General features: G+C 63.6%; 2 protein-coding genes and 1 long non-coding RNA gene across 7 annotated transcripts in view; 1 reads left to right on the top strand and 2 right to left on the bottom strand.

Moving 5' to 3' along the window:
- Positions 1-1,090: 1,090 nt before the first annotated feature.
- On the top strand, positions 1,091-13,211 carry CAPN12 (calpain 12). The gene is made up of 21 exons (XM_070632722.1): positions 1,091-1,385; positions 2,395-2,464; positions 2,594-2,712; positions 2,873-3,006; positions 3,707-3,875; positions 4,698-4,772; positions 4,843-4,928; positions 5,006-5,080; positions 5,702-5,865; positions 5,965-6,194; positions 6,683-6,694; positions 6,899-7,107; positions 7,284-7,326; positions 7,400-7,459; positions 7,963-8,020; positions 8,370-8,440; positions 8,540-8,602; positions 8,964-9,042; positions 11,966-12,082; positions 12,152-12,210; positions 12,288-13,211. Exons 1-21 carry the CDS (start codon positions 1,149-1,151, stop codon positions 12,312-12,314), a joined length of 2,157 nt encoding a protein of 718 aa, XP_070488823.1. The 5' UTR covers positions 1,091-1,148; the 3' UTR covers positions 12,315-13,211.
- Positions 4,011-9,638, bottom strand: LOC139085443 (uncharacterized). Its single transcript, XR_011543740.1, has 3 exons — positions 9,382-9,638; positions 6,168-6,280; positions 4,011-5,883 (listed from the first exon to the last, which is right to left on the bottom strand). It is a non-coding gene; the product is annotated as an uncharacterized lncRNA (long non-coding RNA).
- Positions 12,862-14,092, bottom strand: part of ACTN4 (actinin alpha 4) — a 70,566-nt gene continuing 69,335 nt past the window's right edge. For all 5 annotated transcript variants that reach the window (XM_070632717.1, XM_070632718.1, XM_070632720.1 and 2 more), the window contains one exon: positions 12,862-14,084. In XM_070632717.1, coding sequence (XP_070488818.1) covers positions 13,926-14,084 — 159 coding nt within the window. In that variant the 3' untranslated portion in view covers positions 12,862-13,925. The remainder of the gene's footprint in view (positions 14,085-14,092) is intronic.

Here is a 14,092-nt window from a genome sequence, read left to right as displayed (position 1 = left end):
CCTGTCTTATAACCCCCTTTTGGTGGCCACACAGCCAGAGGCTCAGACAGTATCTGTTGGTCTATGTGGAGGGAAGGATGTTAGAGGGCTGAGGGACATCTGGGTGCCACAGAGTGACAAGGCTCTGCCAGCACAGGAGACACCCTTCCCCCCCACCCCCCAATGCCCTGCTGAGGGTGGAAGCTCCACTGGGACAAAAATTGGTGAGTTTCTGGCCTCTTGGAACCTATTTCTCCCATTTCTTCAAACGGCTCCAGCATCCTTTTTGGGAAACATTGCTCCCCGAACCCTGAGCCACGTGTGGGCAGGGCGGGGAGTCATCGTCCCCGGGGGGCCCAGCTCCCAGCTTAGGGCAGGTAGGTGCAGAGTGGCCTCTCCACTACCAGCCCTGCCTGGGGCGACCAGGCTGAGGTCTGCCCGGTCGGGAGGAGGGAGACGGGGGTCCTGACGGCTCCCTGTGGGCGACTGAGGACTTACAAGGACAGAGAGAAGAATGGAGAGGGACAGACAGTGAGACATGCACAAGACAGGCAGCTAGAGAGAGAAACAGAGACACAGAAAGAGAGACAAAGAGAGAGGGATGGAGACAGAGGGAGTCACTGAGAGAGAGAGAGACAAAGAAAGAAAAACAGAGAAAGACAAACAGAGACAAGAGAGAGACACGGAGAGACAGCGAGGCCAAGATGGAGAAGAGAGATCGATGGCAGCAATGAGAGACGCCGGCAGATGGAGAGACAATGAGAGATACAGACGCAGCGGGAAACACGCCCCCCATCCCTGCTCTCCTTGGCCCCACAGAGGGAGACACGCAGGTACAAGCTGGTAGAAAGGCACCCCCACGCTGACCTCCTTCTAGGCACTCCCACAGCGGCAACCAGTCCTCCCTCGGCTCTGCCCGCCTTCCCTCCTGCTGCCAGCCAAGCCCATTAAGCTGCTACGGTGGCCACAACTGAAGGCCCCACGCCCTGGGGAGGGAACCGCTGAAGAGGCGTCCCTGCTCCCCACACCAAACCATCAATTAGTATTAACGAGGGAGGCTTCTCACGCGGAAAGACCCCCCATGGGGGTCAGATGGAGGAGAAGCCCCGCCCCCCGTGACTCAAGAGGTTAAAGGGCTTGGGACCAGCCTGTGAGCCCAGAGTGTTGGGATGGCGTGTGACAGCAGGAGGGTCACCATCCAGCTGGTGGACGAGGAGGCAGGGCCTGGACCCAGGGGCCCAAAGCCTTTTCGGGGCCAGAGCTATGAGAAAATCCGAGCAGCCTGCCTGGAGGAGGGGGTTCTGTTCCGAGATCCCTACTTCCCTGCTGGCCCAGATACCCTTGGCTATGACCAGCTGGGGCCGGACTCCGAGAAGACCAAAGGGGTGGAATGGATGCGGCCCCATGTAAAGTGGGGCTGGGGCTTGGGGCCTGGGTCTGAGGGCGGAGGGGCTGGGGGCCTGGACTCCTGGGTCTGAGGGCGGAGGGGCTGGGGGCCTGGACTCCTGGGTCTGAGGGAGGAGGGGCTAGGGGCTGGGCTCCTGGGTCTGAGGGAGGAGGGGCTGGGGCCTGGACTCCTGGGTCTGAGGGAGGAGGGGCTGGGGGCCCGGACCCCTGGGTCTGAGGGAGGAGGGGCTGGGGGGCTGGGCTCCTGGGTCTGAGGGAGGAGGGGCTGGGGCCTGGACTCCTGGGTTTGAGGGAGGAGGGGCTGGGGGCCCGGACCCCTGGGTCTGAGGGAGGAGGGGCTGGGGGCCTGGACTCCTGGGTCTGAGGGAGGAGGGGCTGGGGGCCCGGACCCCTGGGTCTGAGGGAGGAGGGGCTGGGGGGCTGGGCTCCTGGGTCTGAGGGAGGAGGAGCTGGGGGCCTGGACTCCTGGGTCTGAGGGAGGAGGGGCTGGGGGCCCGGACCCCTGGGTCTGAGGGAGGAGGGGCTGGGGGGCTGGGCTCCTGGGTCTGAGGGAGGAGGGGCTGGGGGCCTGGGTCTGAGGGAGGAGGGGCTGGGGCTGGGCTCCTGGGTCTGAGGGAGGAGGAGCTAGGGGCTGGGCTCCTGGGTCTGAGGGAGGAGGCGCTGGGGGCCTGGACTCCTGGGTCTGAGGGAGGAGGGGCTGGGGGCCTGGACTCCTGGGTCTGAGGGAGGAGGGGCTGGGGGCTGGGCTCCTGGGTCTGAGGGAGGAGGGGCTAGGGGCTGGGCTCCTGGGTCTGAGGGAGGAGGGGTGGCCGGGCAGGCTCAGAGCAGACCAGCCCCCCCTCCCCTCTGTTGGGTCAGGGAAGGCAGCCGCCCGCCCACAGGCTTTACAAGCCTCTCTGTGCTCATTACTGAGCAGCGAGGGCAGGAGAGGACCTGGCGTCTGACCTCCCCGGAGCTCCCTCCCTCCCTCCCTCTCCCGGCTGAGGCCTGGCATCCCGTCACCCACAGGAGTTTTGCGCTGAGCCGCAGTTCATCTGTGAGGACATGAGCCGGACAGACGTGTGTCAGGGGAGCCTGGGTAGGACCCCCGCACCATCCTGAGCCCCCAGATCCCACAAGCTGCCCCTGAGACCCTGACAGCTCCGCCCCCGGGCCTCCCCTCCGTGTCCCTCTTTCCCCATCACCCAATCCTGGCCTTTCTTCCCAGGTAACTGCTGGTTTCTTGCGGCCGCGGCCTCCCTCACTCTGTACCCCCGGCTCCTATGCAGGGTGGTCCCCCCTGGACAGGGTTTCCAAGATGGCTACGCAGGTGTCTTCCACTTCCAGGTAAAGCTTGATTCTTCTGTCCATGCCTCAGTTTCCCCCATGGTGACATGGATTTAATAGTTGACGCTGTCCCCTTGGAGTTGTAATTCTTGGGCTGGAACAGCTGGGGCAGGGGTCAGAGGCTGAGGTCGCGCCTGGGCCCCGCCCCTTGTCCCGCCAGCTCTGGCAGTTTGGCCGCTGGGTGGACGTCGTGGTGGACGACAGGCTGCCTGTGCGTGAGGGCAAGCTGATGTTCGTGCGCTCGGCTCAGCGGAATGAGTTCTGGGCCCCGCTCCTGGAGAAGGCGTACGCCAAGTAAGGCTTCCAGCACCCCCGCGGCAGCCCCGAGCCCCCAAGGACCCCCGGATCCTCTGGACACCCCACCAAAGACCCCAAACCAAGTCCCAGGACTCTGATGTCACACCCTCCCCTGAGCACCTCTGAATAATAAACACCTCCCTCCATCGCCATCTCACGGAAATATTCCTGGGGACCCACCAGACACCCCCAATTCTTAAGGAGCCTGAAATCTCATTTTTCAGGCCCTGAGGCACCAAATCTAACATTTATCCCCTCGGGGGCCTGTCATCTCAGACAGTCTCTCCCGATCCATCGAGAAACCCAAAGGATCTCCAAAATATTGGCTGTGGTCCCCAGACCCTCGAATCTTTGCTTTTCCCCATCTTGTGCCTCTGAAATCTCAGACGAGCCCTCAGGGTACCCCTGAAGCAGACATCACCCCTCCGGAGAGTCGAGGTTTCAGACACAGTCTCCAGGACGCCCAGCATTCTGACAGAGCTCTCCTGTGACCTCTGAATCACACAGGCCACCAGGGACCAGAGGCCCGATTTCCAAGGGCTTCTAGAATATGCCACAGTTTCTACCTCGAGAGTTTGCAAACTTCAGGGATAGCCCTGGGACCCCACACCCTGCGACAGAGGCCCCCCAGATCCCTGGGCTTGCCCGAGATGCTCGCACGGGCCTCAGACACCCCCACCCCAACCCGCTCCCACAGGCTCCACGGCTCCTACGAGGTGATGCGAGGCGGCCACATGAACGAGGCTTTCGTGGACTTCACGGGCGGCGTGGGCGAGGTGCTCTACCTGAGGCAAGGCACCCCGGGCCTCTTCTCGGCCCTGCGCCATGCCCTGGCCAAGGAGTCCCTCGTGGGCGCCACTGCCCTGGTGAGAGAGTCAGCCTCCCATGGGGACCCCCCACCCAGACCAGAGCACAGTCACAGCTGGAAGAGGGCAGGGGTCACGTGTCCTCCTCTCTGCTTTCACTGTTGCCTTATTCTCTCTCACAAATCAAACACGAGCAAGTCAAAAGGACATTTATTTACTCTCAGAACTAACCAATCTTCAGGCATAGCTGGATCCAGGCGCTTAGTGGATGTTGCAAATGCATTTTTCTATTCTTCGTTCTGACTTAGCTTCACTTTCAGGCAGGTTTTCCCCTCATGGGCACAAAAGGGGCCCTCACAGCTGTAGGTACCTCCCACCACCCCAGCGGTTAAAAAAAAAAAAAAAAAAAACAAAAAACGAGGGCCTCTTTCTGAGAATTTCAGCAAAAGTCCCAGGGTTGATTTTCATGGGCTCAGCTTGGGTCATATGTTCGTCTGTTACCCAGTCACATACTCATTCATTCACTGAGTCAGTCTAACTCATTCACTCATTCGTTTACTTAATCCTCCACTGTGTAACTGATTCTCCTTGTCTTTTGTGTCTCTCTGCCCTCTCCATCTCTCTCTGTCTGCTCTGTATCTCTCTGTCTCTTTGTCTCTCCTCCTCCTTCCATCTATTGCTGACTCCTCTCCTCTGCCTCTCTCTCCGTCATCTCCCATCTTCCCTCACCAACGCCCTCACCCTCTCCAAGCCCCGCGCCATTCAACTGGGGGCTCTGGTTGACTCCTGCTTTGGTGGCAGGAGGTCGGGGGGTGGGGCAGAGAGGAGCGGCCATCCTCCCGTCCCCCACCGTGGCCTCACCGTCCCCTGTCCTCCGCCCAGAGTGATCGGGGCGAGTACCGCACAGAAGACGGGCTGGTGAAGGGACATGCGTATTCCGTCACGGGCACGCACAAGGTGGGTATCCCCTTGGGGGGGCTGGCAGGGGGTATCCCAGCGTCACCCCCACTGCCGATGCCGCCCTCAGGTGTCCCTGGGCTTCACCAAGGTGCGGCTGTTGCGGCTGCGGAACCCATGGGGCCGCGTGGAGTGGACCGGGGCCTGGAGCGACAGGTGGGACGCATCTGGGGGGCGGGGGCGGGGGCGGGCTTAGCGCCACCCACCCACCGCTCACTCCCCAGTCTCCCCAGTTGCCCCCGCTGGGACGCGCTCCCCGCCGAGTGGCGAGAGGCCCTGCTGGTGAAGAAAGAGGACGGCGAGTTCTGGTGAGTTGGGGGCGCCCAGCCCGGCCTCCGGGGGAAGGGAAGGGGCGCCAGGCCGTGGGGCTCAGGGAGGGGGCGGCCTGCGTGCAGGGACACGGCGGAAGTCCCTGGGGATGGGCACTGACCCTGTCAGTGGTAATTTGGGGGTCGGGTTCTACTGGGGAGTCAGGAAGAACTGGCAGTAATGTTAGGGGAATTCATAACCTTGGGGGTTGAAGGGGGAGGGGTGACATTTAGGGCAATTGAGGGGGACTTGGTGACATCCGGGGCGTTTCTTGCGATTTGGCAATATTAAGGGGCGGTAGGATACTTGTTGGTAGTCGAGAGTCTGAGGGTCTTGATTTTGGGGGTTGAACGCAATTTGACGACATTCGGGGGCAGTTTGTGCATCTCACAGTTCGCGGTGGTTTCTGGGGACTTGAAGAAATCTGGCGGAGCTGGGGCTCAGTGATTGGGGGTCCTTTCTGGAGACAGGGTATTACCGCGGGGACTGCAGAGTACGTGGCACTATTTAAGGCATTTGGGGGGTTCCGTGACTCGGGGGTCACGCTGGGGTCTTAACACGTTTGGGAGGCCGGCCCCGGGGGCGGGCGGGGCTCTGACCACTGGCCTCTCGCCGCGCAGGATGGAGCTGCAGGACTTCCTTCACCACTTCGACACCGTCCAGATCTGCTCGCTGAGCCCCGAGGTGCTGGGCCCCAGCCCGGCGGGAGGCGGCTGGCACATCCACACCTTCCAAGGCCGCTGGGTGCGCGGCTTCAACTCCGGCGGGAGCCAGCCTGGTGCCGGTGAGGCCCCGAGGGTCCCTGAGGGGCAAGCCGCGAGGTGGGGTGGGGGCGGGGGCGGGCTGTGGCAGGCCGTAACCCCATTGCTTTCTCCTCTGTTAGAAACCTTCTGGACCAACCCCCAGTTCCGGCTGACGCTGCTGGAGCCCGATGACGAGGACGAGGACGAGGAGGGGCCCTGGGGGGGCTGGGGGGCAGCAGGGGCGCGGGGCCCTGCGCAGGGGGGCCGCACCCCCAAGTGCACTGTCCTCCTGTCACTCATCCAGAGGAACCGACGGCGCCTGAGGGCCCAGGGCCTCACCTACCTCACCGTGGGGTTCCACGTGTTCCAGGTGGGACCCCGCGCTGGGCAGAGGCGCGGGGAGCAGGGAGGCAGCGAGCGGCCGGAGACCGTGGGGGACCGGAGGCGGCGGGGAGGCTGCGGGGTAGAGGATGCGGCCGAGGGTCAGGGACCGAGAGAGAGCTGAGGGAATCAGAAGGAGTGTTGGGAGAGACTGAGCGGCTAGGGAGGGCGCGGAGGGAGGCGGGGGCCAGGAAGGCAAGGGGATGAGGGGTCAGAAAGGGGTCAGAGCAAGGGCTGAGGGCTGAGGGTCAGGGAGGGGACCAAGGAGCAGAGAAGGTCCTTGAGGGCACAGCCGGGAGGGAGGGGTCCAGGAGGAGCTGGAATCTGGATGCGGGGGCAGCGGCTCAAGGAGGGGTGCAATGGGAAACAGAGAAAGAGAGGGCACTGGGAGGTGGAGGCTGTGGAGGGGGCAGGAGGGGACTCTGGGGAGCGGCCGCCGCCTCTGGCCCTGTCTCCCCTTTTTCTTCCTTCTCACAGATCCCGGAGGAGGTGGGTCTCTGATGGGACCCCAGATCCCAGAGTCCATCCGTGCCTGAATCAGCCCCAGGGGCTCGGACAACCTGCGTGGGGGGGGGCAGGGCGGGTGACGGGGGAACCCGCGGGTGTGGACCGGGCGCGGTGGGTGGGTGGGTGGGTGGGGGGTGAGCTGGGGCGTGAGCTGGGGCGTCGCGGTCACGCCGCCCCCGCCCCCAGCTGCTGGGCCTCTGGGACTCCCCGCGCAGCCGCGCGCTCCTGCCGAGCCTGCTGCGCGCCGACCGCTCGCCCTTCTGCACCCGCCGCGACGTGAGCCGCCGCTGCCGCCTGCGCCCCGGCCACTACCTGGTGGTGCCCAGCGCCGCCCGCGCCGGCGACGAGGCCGACTTCACGCTGCGCGTCTTCTCCGAGCGCCGCCACACCGCGCGGTGAGCGGGCACCCCGTCCGCCCCGGGGACCCCCAGACCCGCGTCCCGGGCGCCCCGGCCCCCGTGCCCCGAGTGCATCCGCCCAGGGCCCCCGGGATCCCGCCTAGACACCCCTCCCCCATTCCTCCGCCGAGACCCCGGGGTGAGCCGCCCCCACTGCCATCTGTAATTTGCAGGGAGATCGATGACGCCATCAGCGCCGACCTGCGCGCCCTGTCGGTGAGGGGCTGCCCTGGAGGGGGCACGACGTGGAGGCTGCTCTTGGCCAGAACTAAACTCCCCCCACCCACAGGTCCCCTACGTTCCCCTGGAGGTGGGCTTGGAGCAGCTGTTTCAGGAGCTGGCAGGAGAGGTGAGGAACGGGGAGGGGGATAAGGGGGACCCCCCCCCGAGCCTCTCCCTCATCCTGGGTGTCTCATTTTGCTCTAGTGTCTCCCTCTCTCTCTGAGCTTAAATCTCATGACCTTCTTCTCTCATGCTCACAGCTCTTCCCTGCCCCAGGGCCTTTGCTCAATCTGTCCCTCTGCCTGGGCGCCTTCTCTCCCTTCAAACCCTCTGCCTGGCTAAGCCTCCTCTTTCTAAAATGCCTTCTCTGGGAGCTCTCCTGCCCCTCCTCCAGGCTGGTCAGCTCCCACAGCCCAGTGCCTCCCCAGTGCAGCCCTGACCGCTCTGGGGACAGGTCTCCCTGTCTGGACTGTCAGCTCTGAAATGGCAAGCAGAGGGAAAGGGGTTCCCTCACTCTCTGCTGTGTCCCCAGCGCTGCTCACCCACCATGCCATTTGGACCCAGCCCCAAGCTGTTTGTTGAGTGGCTATCTGAGTGAATGGCCTCATGACCCGTTCTCTCCCTGACCAGGAGGAAGAACTCAGCGCCCCTCAGCTCCAGACCTTACTAAGCATCGCCCTGGAGCCTGGTGAGCTGGGGGCCAGAGTGGACCCCTGTGCGTGTTAATCCACTATGCTGCTGGGACTCAGGCCATGGGAGCCATGGGCTCAGCCTGGCAGCGCCTCCCCACGTGTGGGTCCTGTGGCAGGACCCGTGGCCAAGGCCACGATCTCAGGGACAGGCAGGGGTTGAAGCCGCCTTGAGCACAGACTCAGAACCCCCTTGCCTGGGGTCAGATCCAGACTCTGTTCGTCCCCGGCAGCCACCTGGCTCTCTGTGCCTCAGTTTCTATTAACATGGGGGTGGCAATAATCTCTAGCATTTACACGGATGGCAGGCATGCAGGACGTTCCGTCTTTTTCTTTTCTTTCCTGTAGCCAGGGCCCACGCGCGGACCCCGAGAGAGCTGGGGCTCAGGACCTGTGAGCAGCTGCTGCAGTGTTTTGGGGTACATGGTGGAGGTGGTGCCTGGGTGTGGAGGATGGGGCCTGGGGGGCCTCTGCTCCCCTTCTGGGGACCCTGCCTTAGCCACATGCCTCCTCCCCAGCACGGCCGGAGTCTAGGCCTGCACCGTTTCCAGCAGCTCTGGCGCCACCTCCTGGAGTGGCAGGTAAGATGGGGGCTGGGCAGGGCCGCCTCCTCCTGGAGGGAGAAGCCTCTTTACTAACAGGGACTCGGGTGCTATAGGGCTGGTTGGCCTTAGGGAGACGGGGGAATGACCACCCCATGTCAGCTGGGAGGGAACCGGCTAGGACGCCCCTGCCCATCCACCCCTTTCTGTCTGTGTGACCTCAGGCACGTCACCTCTCCTCCAAGCCCCTTGTGGTCCAAGGGATGGCTGCTCGCCCAGGGCACCAGCCGGGAAGGAGGGAGCTGGGGTGGGACCTGCCTGTCGGCCTCCGAGGTCCCCCTTTGGCCCTGGGGGTGCCCGGGGCCTGAGGCAGGGGGCTGACCTGTCCCTCTGTGCCCAGGCCACATTCGACAAGTTCGATGAGGACGCCTCCGGGACCATGAACTCCTACGAGCTGAGGCTGGCGCTGAATGCGGCAGGTAGGGACAGGGTCCTGGGGGGCCTAGGACGGGATCTGCTCCCTGCCTGCTGCATCTTCTTGGGGTCCTGACTGCCCGCCCCGCTGCAGCCATCCACAAAGCCCGCGCCTGGGTTCATTGCCAGCTCTCGGCAGGGACGGGGTAACCCTGAGAGGCCAAATGGGGAGAACCCTCTGTGTGGGGGTGGAAGAGGGTATGAGGGGCTGGGCCTGGGGGACGCAGAGGGAAGATGGGGGAGGCTTGGGAGCTGGTGTCTGAGGCCCCAGCCCCCAGGGCCTCGCGGTGGAATGTCCTGGATTCCTGGGAGCTTGGGTTGGAATCCCAGCTCTGCTGACTCACCCCTCGGCTGGCCCTGGCCGCACGTCCGGCTCCCTGAGCCTCTGTCCCCTCTCTGTAAAGTGGCCACTGCCCGGGGCGGCTCGGAGGAGCCTGTGGAATGGGGCCCGCAGGGCCTGGTGCTGGGGGCGCGCTGCCATGACAGTGTGCCGAGGGCTCCCGCTGGCGGCTGCGTTCTTCGGGGGAGGTGGAACAGCCCCTCCACCCGTGTGGGAGCCGGAGCTGGGCTTCTCCTGGGCTCCAAAGCAAGTTAGAAAAGTGCGGGATCAGCCCCCGCTCTTGGCCTCGTGGGGGCGCTGGAGGGGCAGCCAGGATCAGACGCGGGCCTGCCAGGTCCCCCGCCTGACCCCAGGGCTCAACTGCCACACAAAGGAAGGGGGAGACAAGGGAGATGGGAGGGGGGGACTGTGACCCAGAGGGAGACCCCAAGGGGGCAGGTCAAAGGTCCAGGGATGCGCAAGAAAAAAACAGAGGAGGGGAGAGGTGGAGCCAGAGAGCAGAAGACGGGCAGACATGAGGCAGTGGAACGGAGTCCCGATGGACAGGCACAGAGGCCGGAGGAAGGGGACAGAGGGGAGGTCAGTACGGCCGCTTCAGTGTCACTGAGCCTGGGCCGTGCCCGGAGTGGCTCTAGGTAGGAGAAACTGCTGCAGTGCACTGGTGGGGCCCACGGTCTCGGGGCGCAGACAGACAGCAGACAAGGGAAGCATCTGGGGCAGATGGCATAAGTGCTGTGACGGTGAAAGAAGGCAGGCCAGGGCATCAGGGCGTGCAGGAGTGGGGTGCGGTCTGGGACAAGCTGTTGGGGAAGGCCTCCGGGAGAAGGTGATGTTTGAGCAGAGATGTGATGGAAGGGGAGTGAGCCTTAGGGAGACTGGGACAAGAGCAGTCCAGACAGAGGGAACAGCCAGTGCAAAGGCCCTGAGATGGGATCTTGCCACTGTGTTGGAATAGCTTCGAGGAGGCTGCTGTAGAGTGAACAAGGGGCCCAGTGATTGGGGGGGGGGGGTGGGCAGTGTGGCTGGAGGAGGAAGAGGCTGGGGAGGGCAGGTGGTCAGAGAGGAGACACTGGTGGGGAGACAGTGGAGCCCCATGAGGCCTCGGAGGAGCTCAGCTCTTCACATCTATGAGAGGGAGGAGGGAGAGGCAAGTCAGGGGCAGGGCGCATGGGGCTGGAGCCGACTGGCAAGGGAACATTAGTGCCACGTATGGAGGAGGGAATGCCCAGGGCCAGCAGGAAGCCGCCTCCCAGGAGCCCAGGGACAGACGGGCAGGCTCGGGGTCGGGGGACGGCGAGAGAAATGACCCGCTCCCATTGGTCCCATCCTGTGCTCCATAAGCATCGCCTCAACACTTGCTCCCGTGCCCGCCGAGGCTGGGGACTCAGTGGTGACCAGAAACCCTTCCCTGACCTCCCGCGGCTTCCAGTCCAGGGGCAGCCAAAGCCCGCAGTGACAGTGACAGTGCAGAGGGGTCAGGGCGGGACGGGGCGGCACAGGGAGCTGCATGCTGGGGGGTATCGAGAGGACTTCCTGGAGGAGAGTGTCTGAAGAGTGGGATGCTCCCGGCCGAGAGGACAAGGTGCTCTGGGCAGAGGGTACAGCAAATACAAAGGAGGCCAGATAAGGGCCACAGGCCAGGTGGAGAAGTGGGGGAGGGCAGTGGGAGATGGTGTGGCCTGCGGGGCCACCAGGTGGCTGAGGACAGTGCGGGTCATGTCACCAGGGCCCAATACACTAGGTGAGGGGTTTCACGAGTTCCAGGGGACCCTGGGCAGGACCCCACAGCAGGCAACACAGGACACACGAGCCACAACGGTGGTCGGAGGGAGCCGGCAGCTGAGGGCCCTTCGCCCTCCGTGGGTGGGGGTCGCCCACGGTCCTGGGCATGGCATCCCCCCCCAATCCTGAAGGCAGATGAAGGCCAGAGGGAGAGTGACCTGGGGGAGGTCACACGGCCAGGGGGAGGCTGCAGCCCCCAGAACAAGGCATGGCGTGTGACGGCTCCTGCCAGGTGGGTATTTGTTGAGTGAACGGATGCACAGAATGGGGGCAGCAGAGGCCGCTGCAGGCGCCCTCGGCTCACTTGTCTCTGGACTCGAGCGGGATGGAGCGTCACCGCACTCCCGAGCCTGGAGGGGGACCAGTGTCTGCAGCTTTAAAATGACTCCGGCGAGTCCTCATCATGGAGGATTTCTAAACCTCAGAAATCGCCTGAGGGGGAGTATAAAGAAATCGACTCGGGGGCACCCACAACATTCTGCTGACGGGAACACCCTCCAGTGTCCATGAGCAGAGATTCCACAGTTTAAAGGAGTGACGACAGGGACACGTAGCTGTGACATGCTGGACACTGTTCTAAGCTCCACACGTAACATCGTCACACAGCCTTATGGGGTCAGGGCTCTCAGAGGCCCCACGTGACAGATGAGGAAACTGAGGCCCAGGAGTGAAGGGAGCTGTCCGTGGCCACACAGCTGGGATTTGAGAGGGGGAAACAGGCCCCCAGCATCTGTCTTCCCAGGGGAGTGAGGGCGGGGGGGGGCGGCACTGAGGGGGTCAGGGGCTCAGAGGCGGCCTCCCCCCAGGCTTCCACCTCAACAACCAGCTGACCCAGGCCCTCACCAGCCGCTACCGGGACAGCCGCCTACGTGTGGACTTCGAGCGCTTCGTGGCCTGTGTGGCGCAGCTCACCTGCATCTTCCGTGAGTGCCACCCCTGGCGTGGGGGGCAGGGGGCAGGGAGGGGGGCGCTCACCTGCCCACTCTGTACAGGCCACTGCAGCCAGCACCTGGATGGGGGCGAGGGCGTCGTCTGCCTGACCCACAGACAGGTGAGCCTGGGCCGAGGGGGAGGGCGGCGCAGGGCCCCGGGGGACGCAGCCTCAAGCCCCCTGTCCTCTCTCCCCAGTGGATGGAGGTGGCCACCTTCTCCTAGGATCTCGGTGCAGGAGCACCTGCTGCCAGAGGCGGGAGAGCGGCTGGGGCCCCGCCTTTCCCCTCCACCAGCCTGGACCAGCATTTATTCCGCAGAGAGGGGGTCTGAGCAGAGGCACCGCCTGCGGCCCTTCCCCTGCCTGTCTGGCCTGGGCTGATGCTCTGGCGTAAGCAGCGGTTCAGAGCGCAGCCTCTAGGCCTCAGGAGCCGGCCTGCCTGGGGTCGATTCCTGGCCCACCATTCGCCAGCTGGGTGACCCCGGGCTGTGTCTGCACCTCTCTGGGCTCTGCACTCCTCACCTGTGTACGGGGCAGTCATGGCACCTTCCTCGTGCAGGCTATACTAGTTGGGGCGCATTACTCGCTTAGAACAGTGCCTGGCCCAGAGCGGTCCCCGGGAGCACGCACTCCTCCACACTCAGGGGAACAGGGGCTGTGCCCTCCCCCAGCCCCCAGCCCCGCCTTGCTCTGGGAAGAGGTGTCCTATCATCGCTCTCCTAGAAGGCGGAGAGCGGAGACAGGAGAGAAGAAGAGAGAACACTGTAGAAATCCTTCTTAAAAATATTACATGTTTTATTATCCTGTCCCCAGAAGGGTGGTTTATCCAGAAACCAAGAAAAAAAAATAATCAATCAGAATAAACTCAAAAAAGGGCAGGGAGGGAGCAAAACCATCAACTAACAGGCAGCCAGGCCAGCAGCCCACCCTCCCCTGGGGAGGGTCCCAGAGACCCTCGCTCCACACAACGACAGAGACCAGCGGGCGTGGGGGGAGCGGGGGGGCGATCGCTACGTCATTACGAGCAGAGGCGGCAGAGATACGGTGCTAGGTGGATATATATTTATATAATAAATCCGTAAGTTAATAAAGTAAATAGCAATTCTCTGAAAGTTTTTAAATTTTTTTTTTTATAGTTTTTTGTGTGTGGGTGGATTTTTTGTTTTTTTGTGGGTTTTTTTTTTTTTTGGTCCTTAGAAAATCTGAGAGGCGTAGGTCCGGACAAAGCATGGTGGGGCCGGCGGGGGGCAAGGCCATCTGCCAGCCCCACTCCTCTGCTGCAGAGCAGGGGTGCCGGGCAGCACCCCTCAGTGGGGCAGTCACCTGGGGGGGGCGGGGAGACAGGAGTGGGGTCCCCTGTCCTGTCGGGAGCCGAGGCGCCCTCTGCTGGGCCCGTCGCAGGCCCGGGCGGCTCCTGGACAAGGCACGTCGGGCTTTGGCCTGGATGGATTTGGGAGCCTTGAAGGAACCTCGGGGACAAAGGGAGGGCCGGGGTGTGGAGGGCGTTCCGAGGGCTAGGAGGGAGCCTGTTTTGCTGTGGGGATCCACTGGCCCCTCCATGTAGTTAAAAAAAATGACAAAGCACATCATATATATTTACCAGACCAGAAGCGCTGCCCAGAGGCCCGCACGCATGCCCCGTCCAGGGGGAGGAAGAGCAGCCTCCGGCCAGGGCCAGGACGCAGAGAGAGAAGAGAGCCGGCCCAGCGCCTCCCCGCCCCGCCCACCCCAGGAAGGACTGCCAGGCGCTTTGCATAGATACAGAGTCAGAGGAGTGGCCAGGCCCAGCCCCTCCGGGAGGCTGCGAGGAGGGCGCAGGCTGCACAGGGCCGGCCTCACAGGTCGCTCTCGCCGTACAGGGCTGTGGAGAAGGACTTGTAGTCGAGGGCACCGGGCACGGCATCGGGGCCCTGGTAGGGCGCCATGCGGGCGATGCAGTATTCGGCCTGGTCGGGGGGCAGCTCTCTCCGCAGCTCCTCGGCCGTGATGAAGTTCTGGGGGC

Source organism: Equus przewalskii, chromosome 9 (assembly GCF_037783145.1).
Source record: "Equus przewalskii isolate Varuska chromosome 9, EquPr2, whole genome shotgun sequence".
In the NCBI taxonomy this organism is placed as follows: Eukaryota; Metazoa; Chordata; class Mammalia; order Perissodactyla; family Equidae; genus Equus; species Equus przewalskii.
Note: the sequence above shows the minus strand (reverse complement) of the source record. Positions and strands in the feature narration are given on the sequence as shown.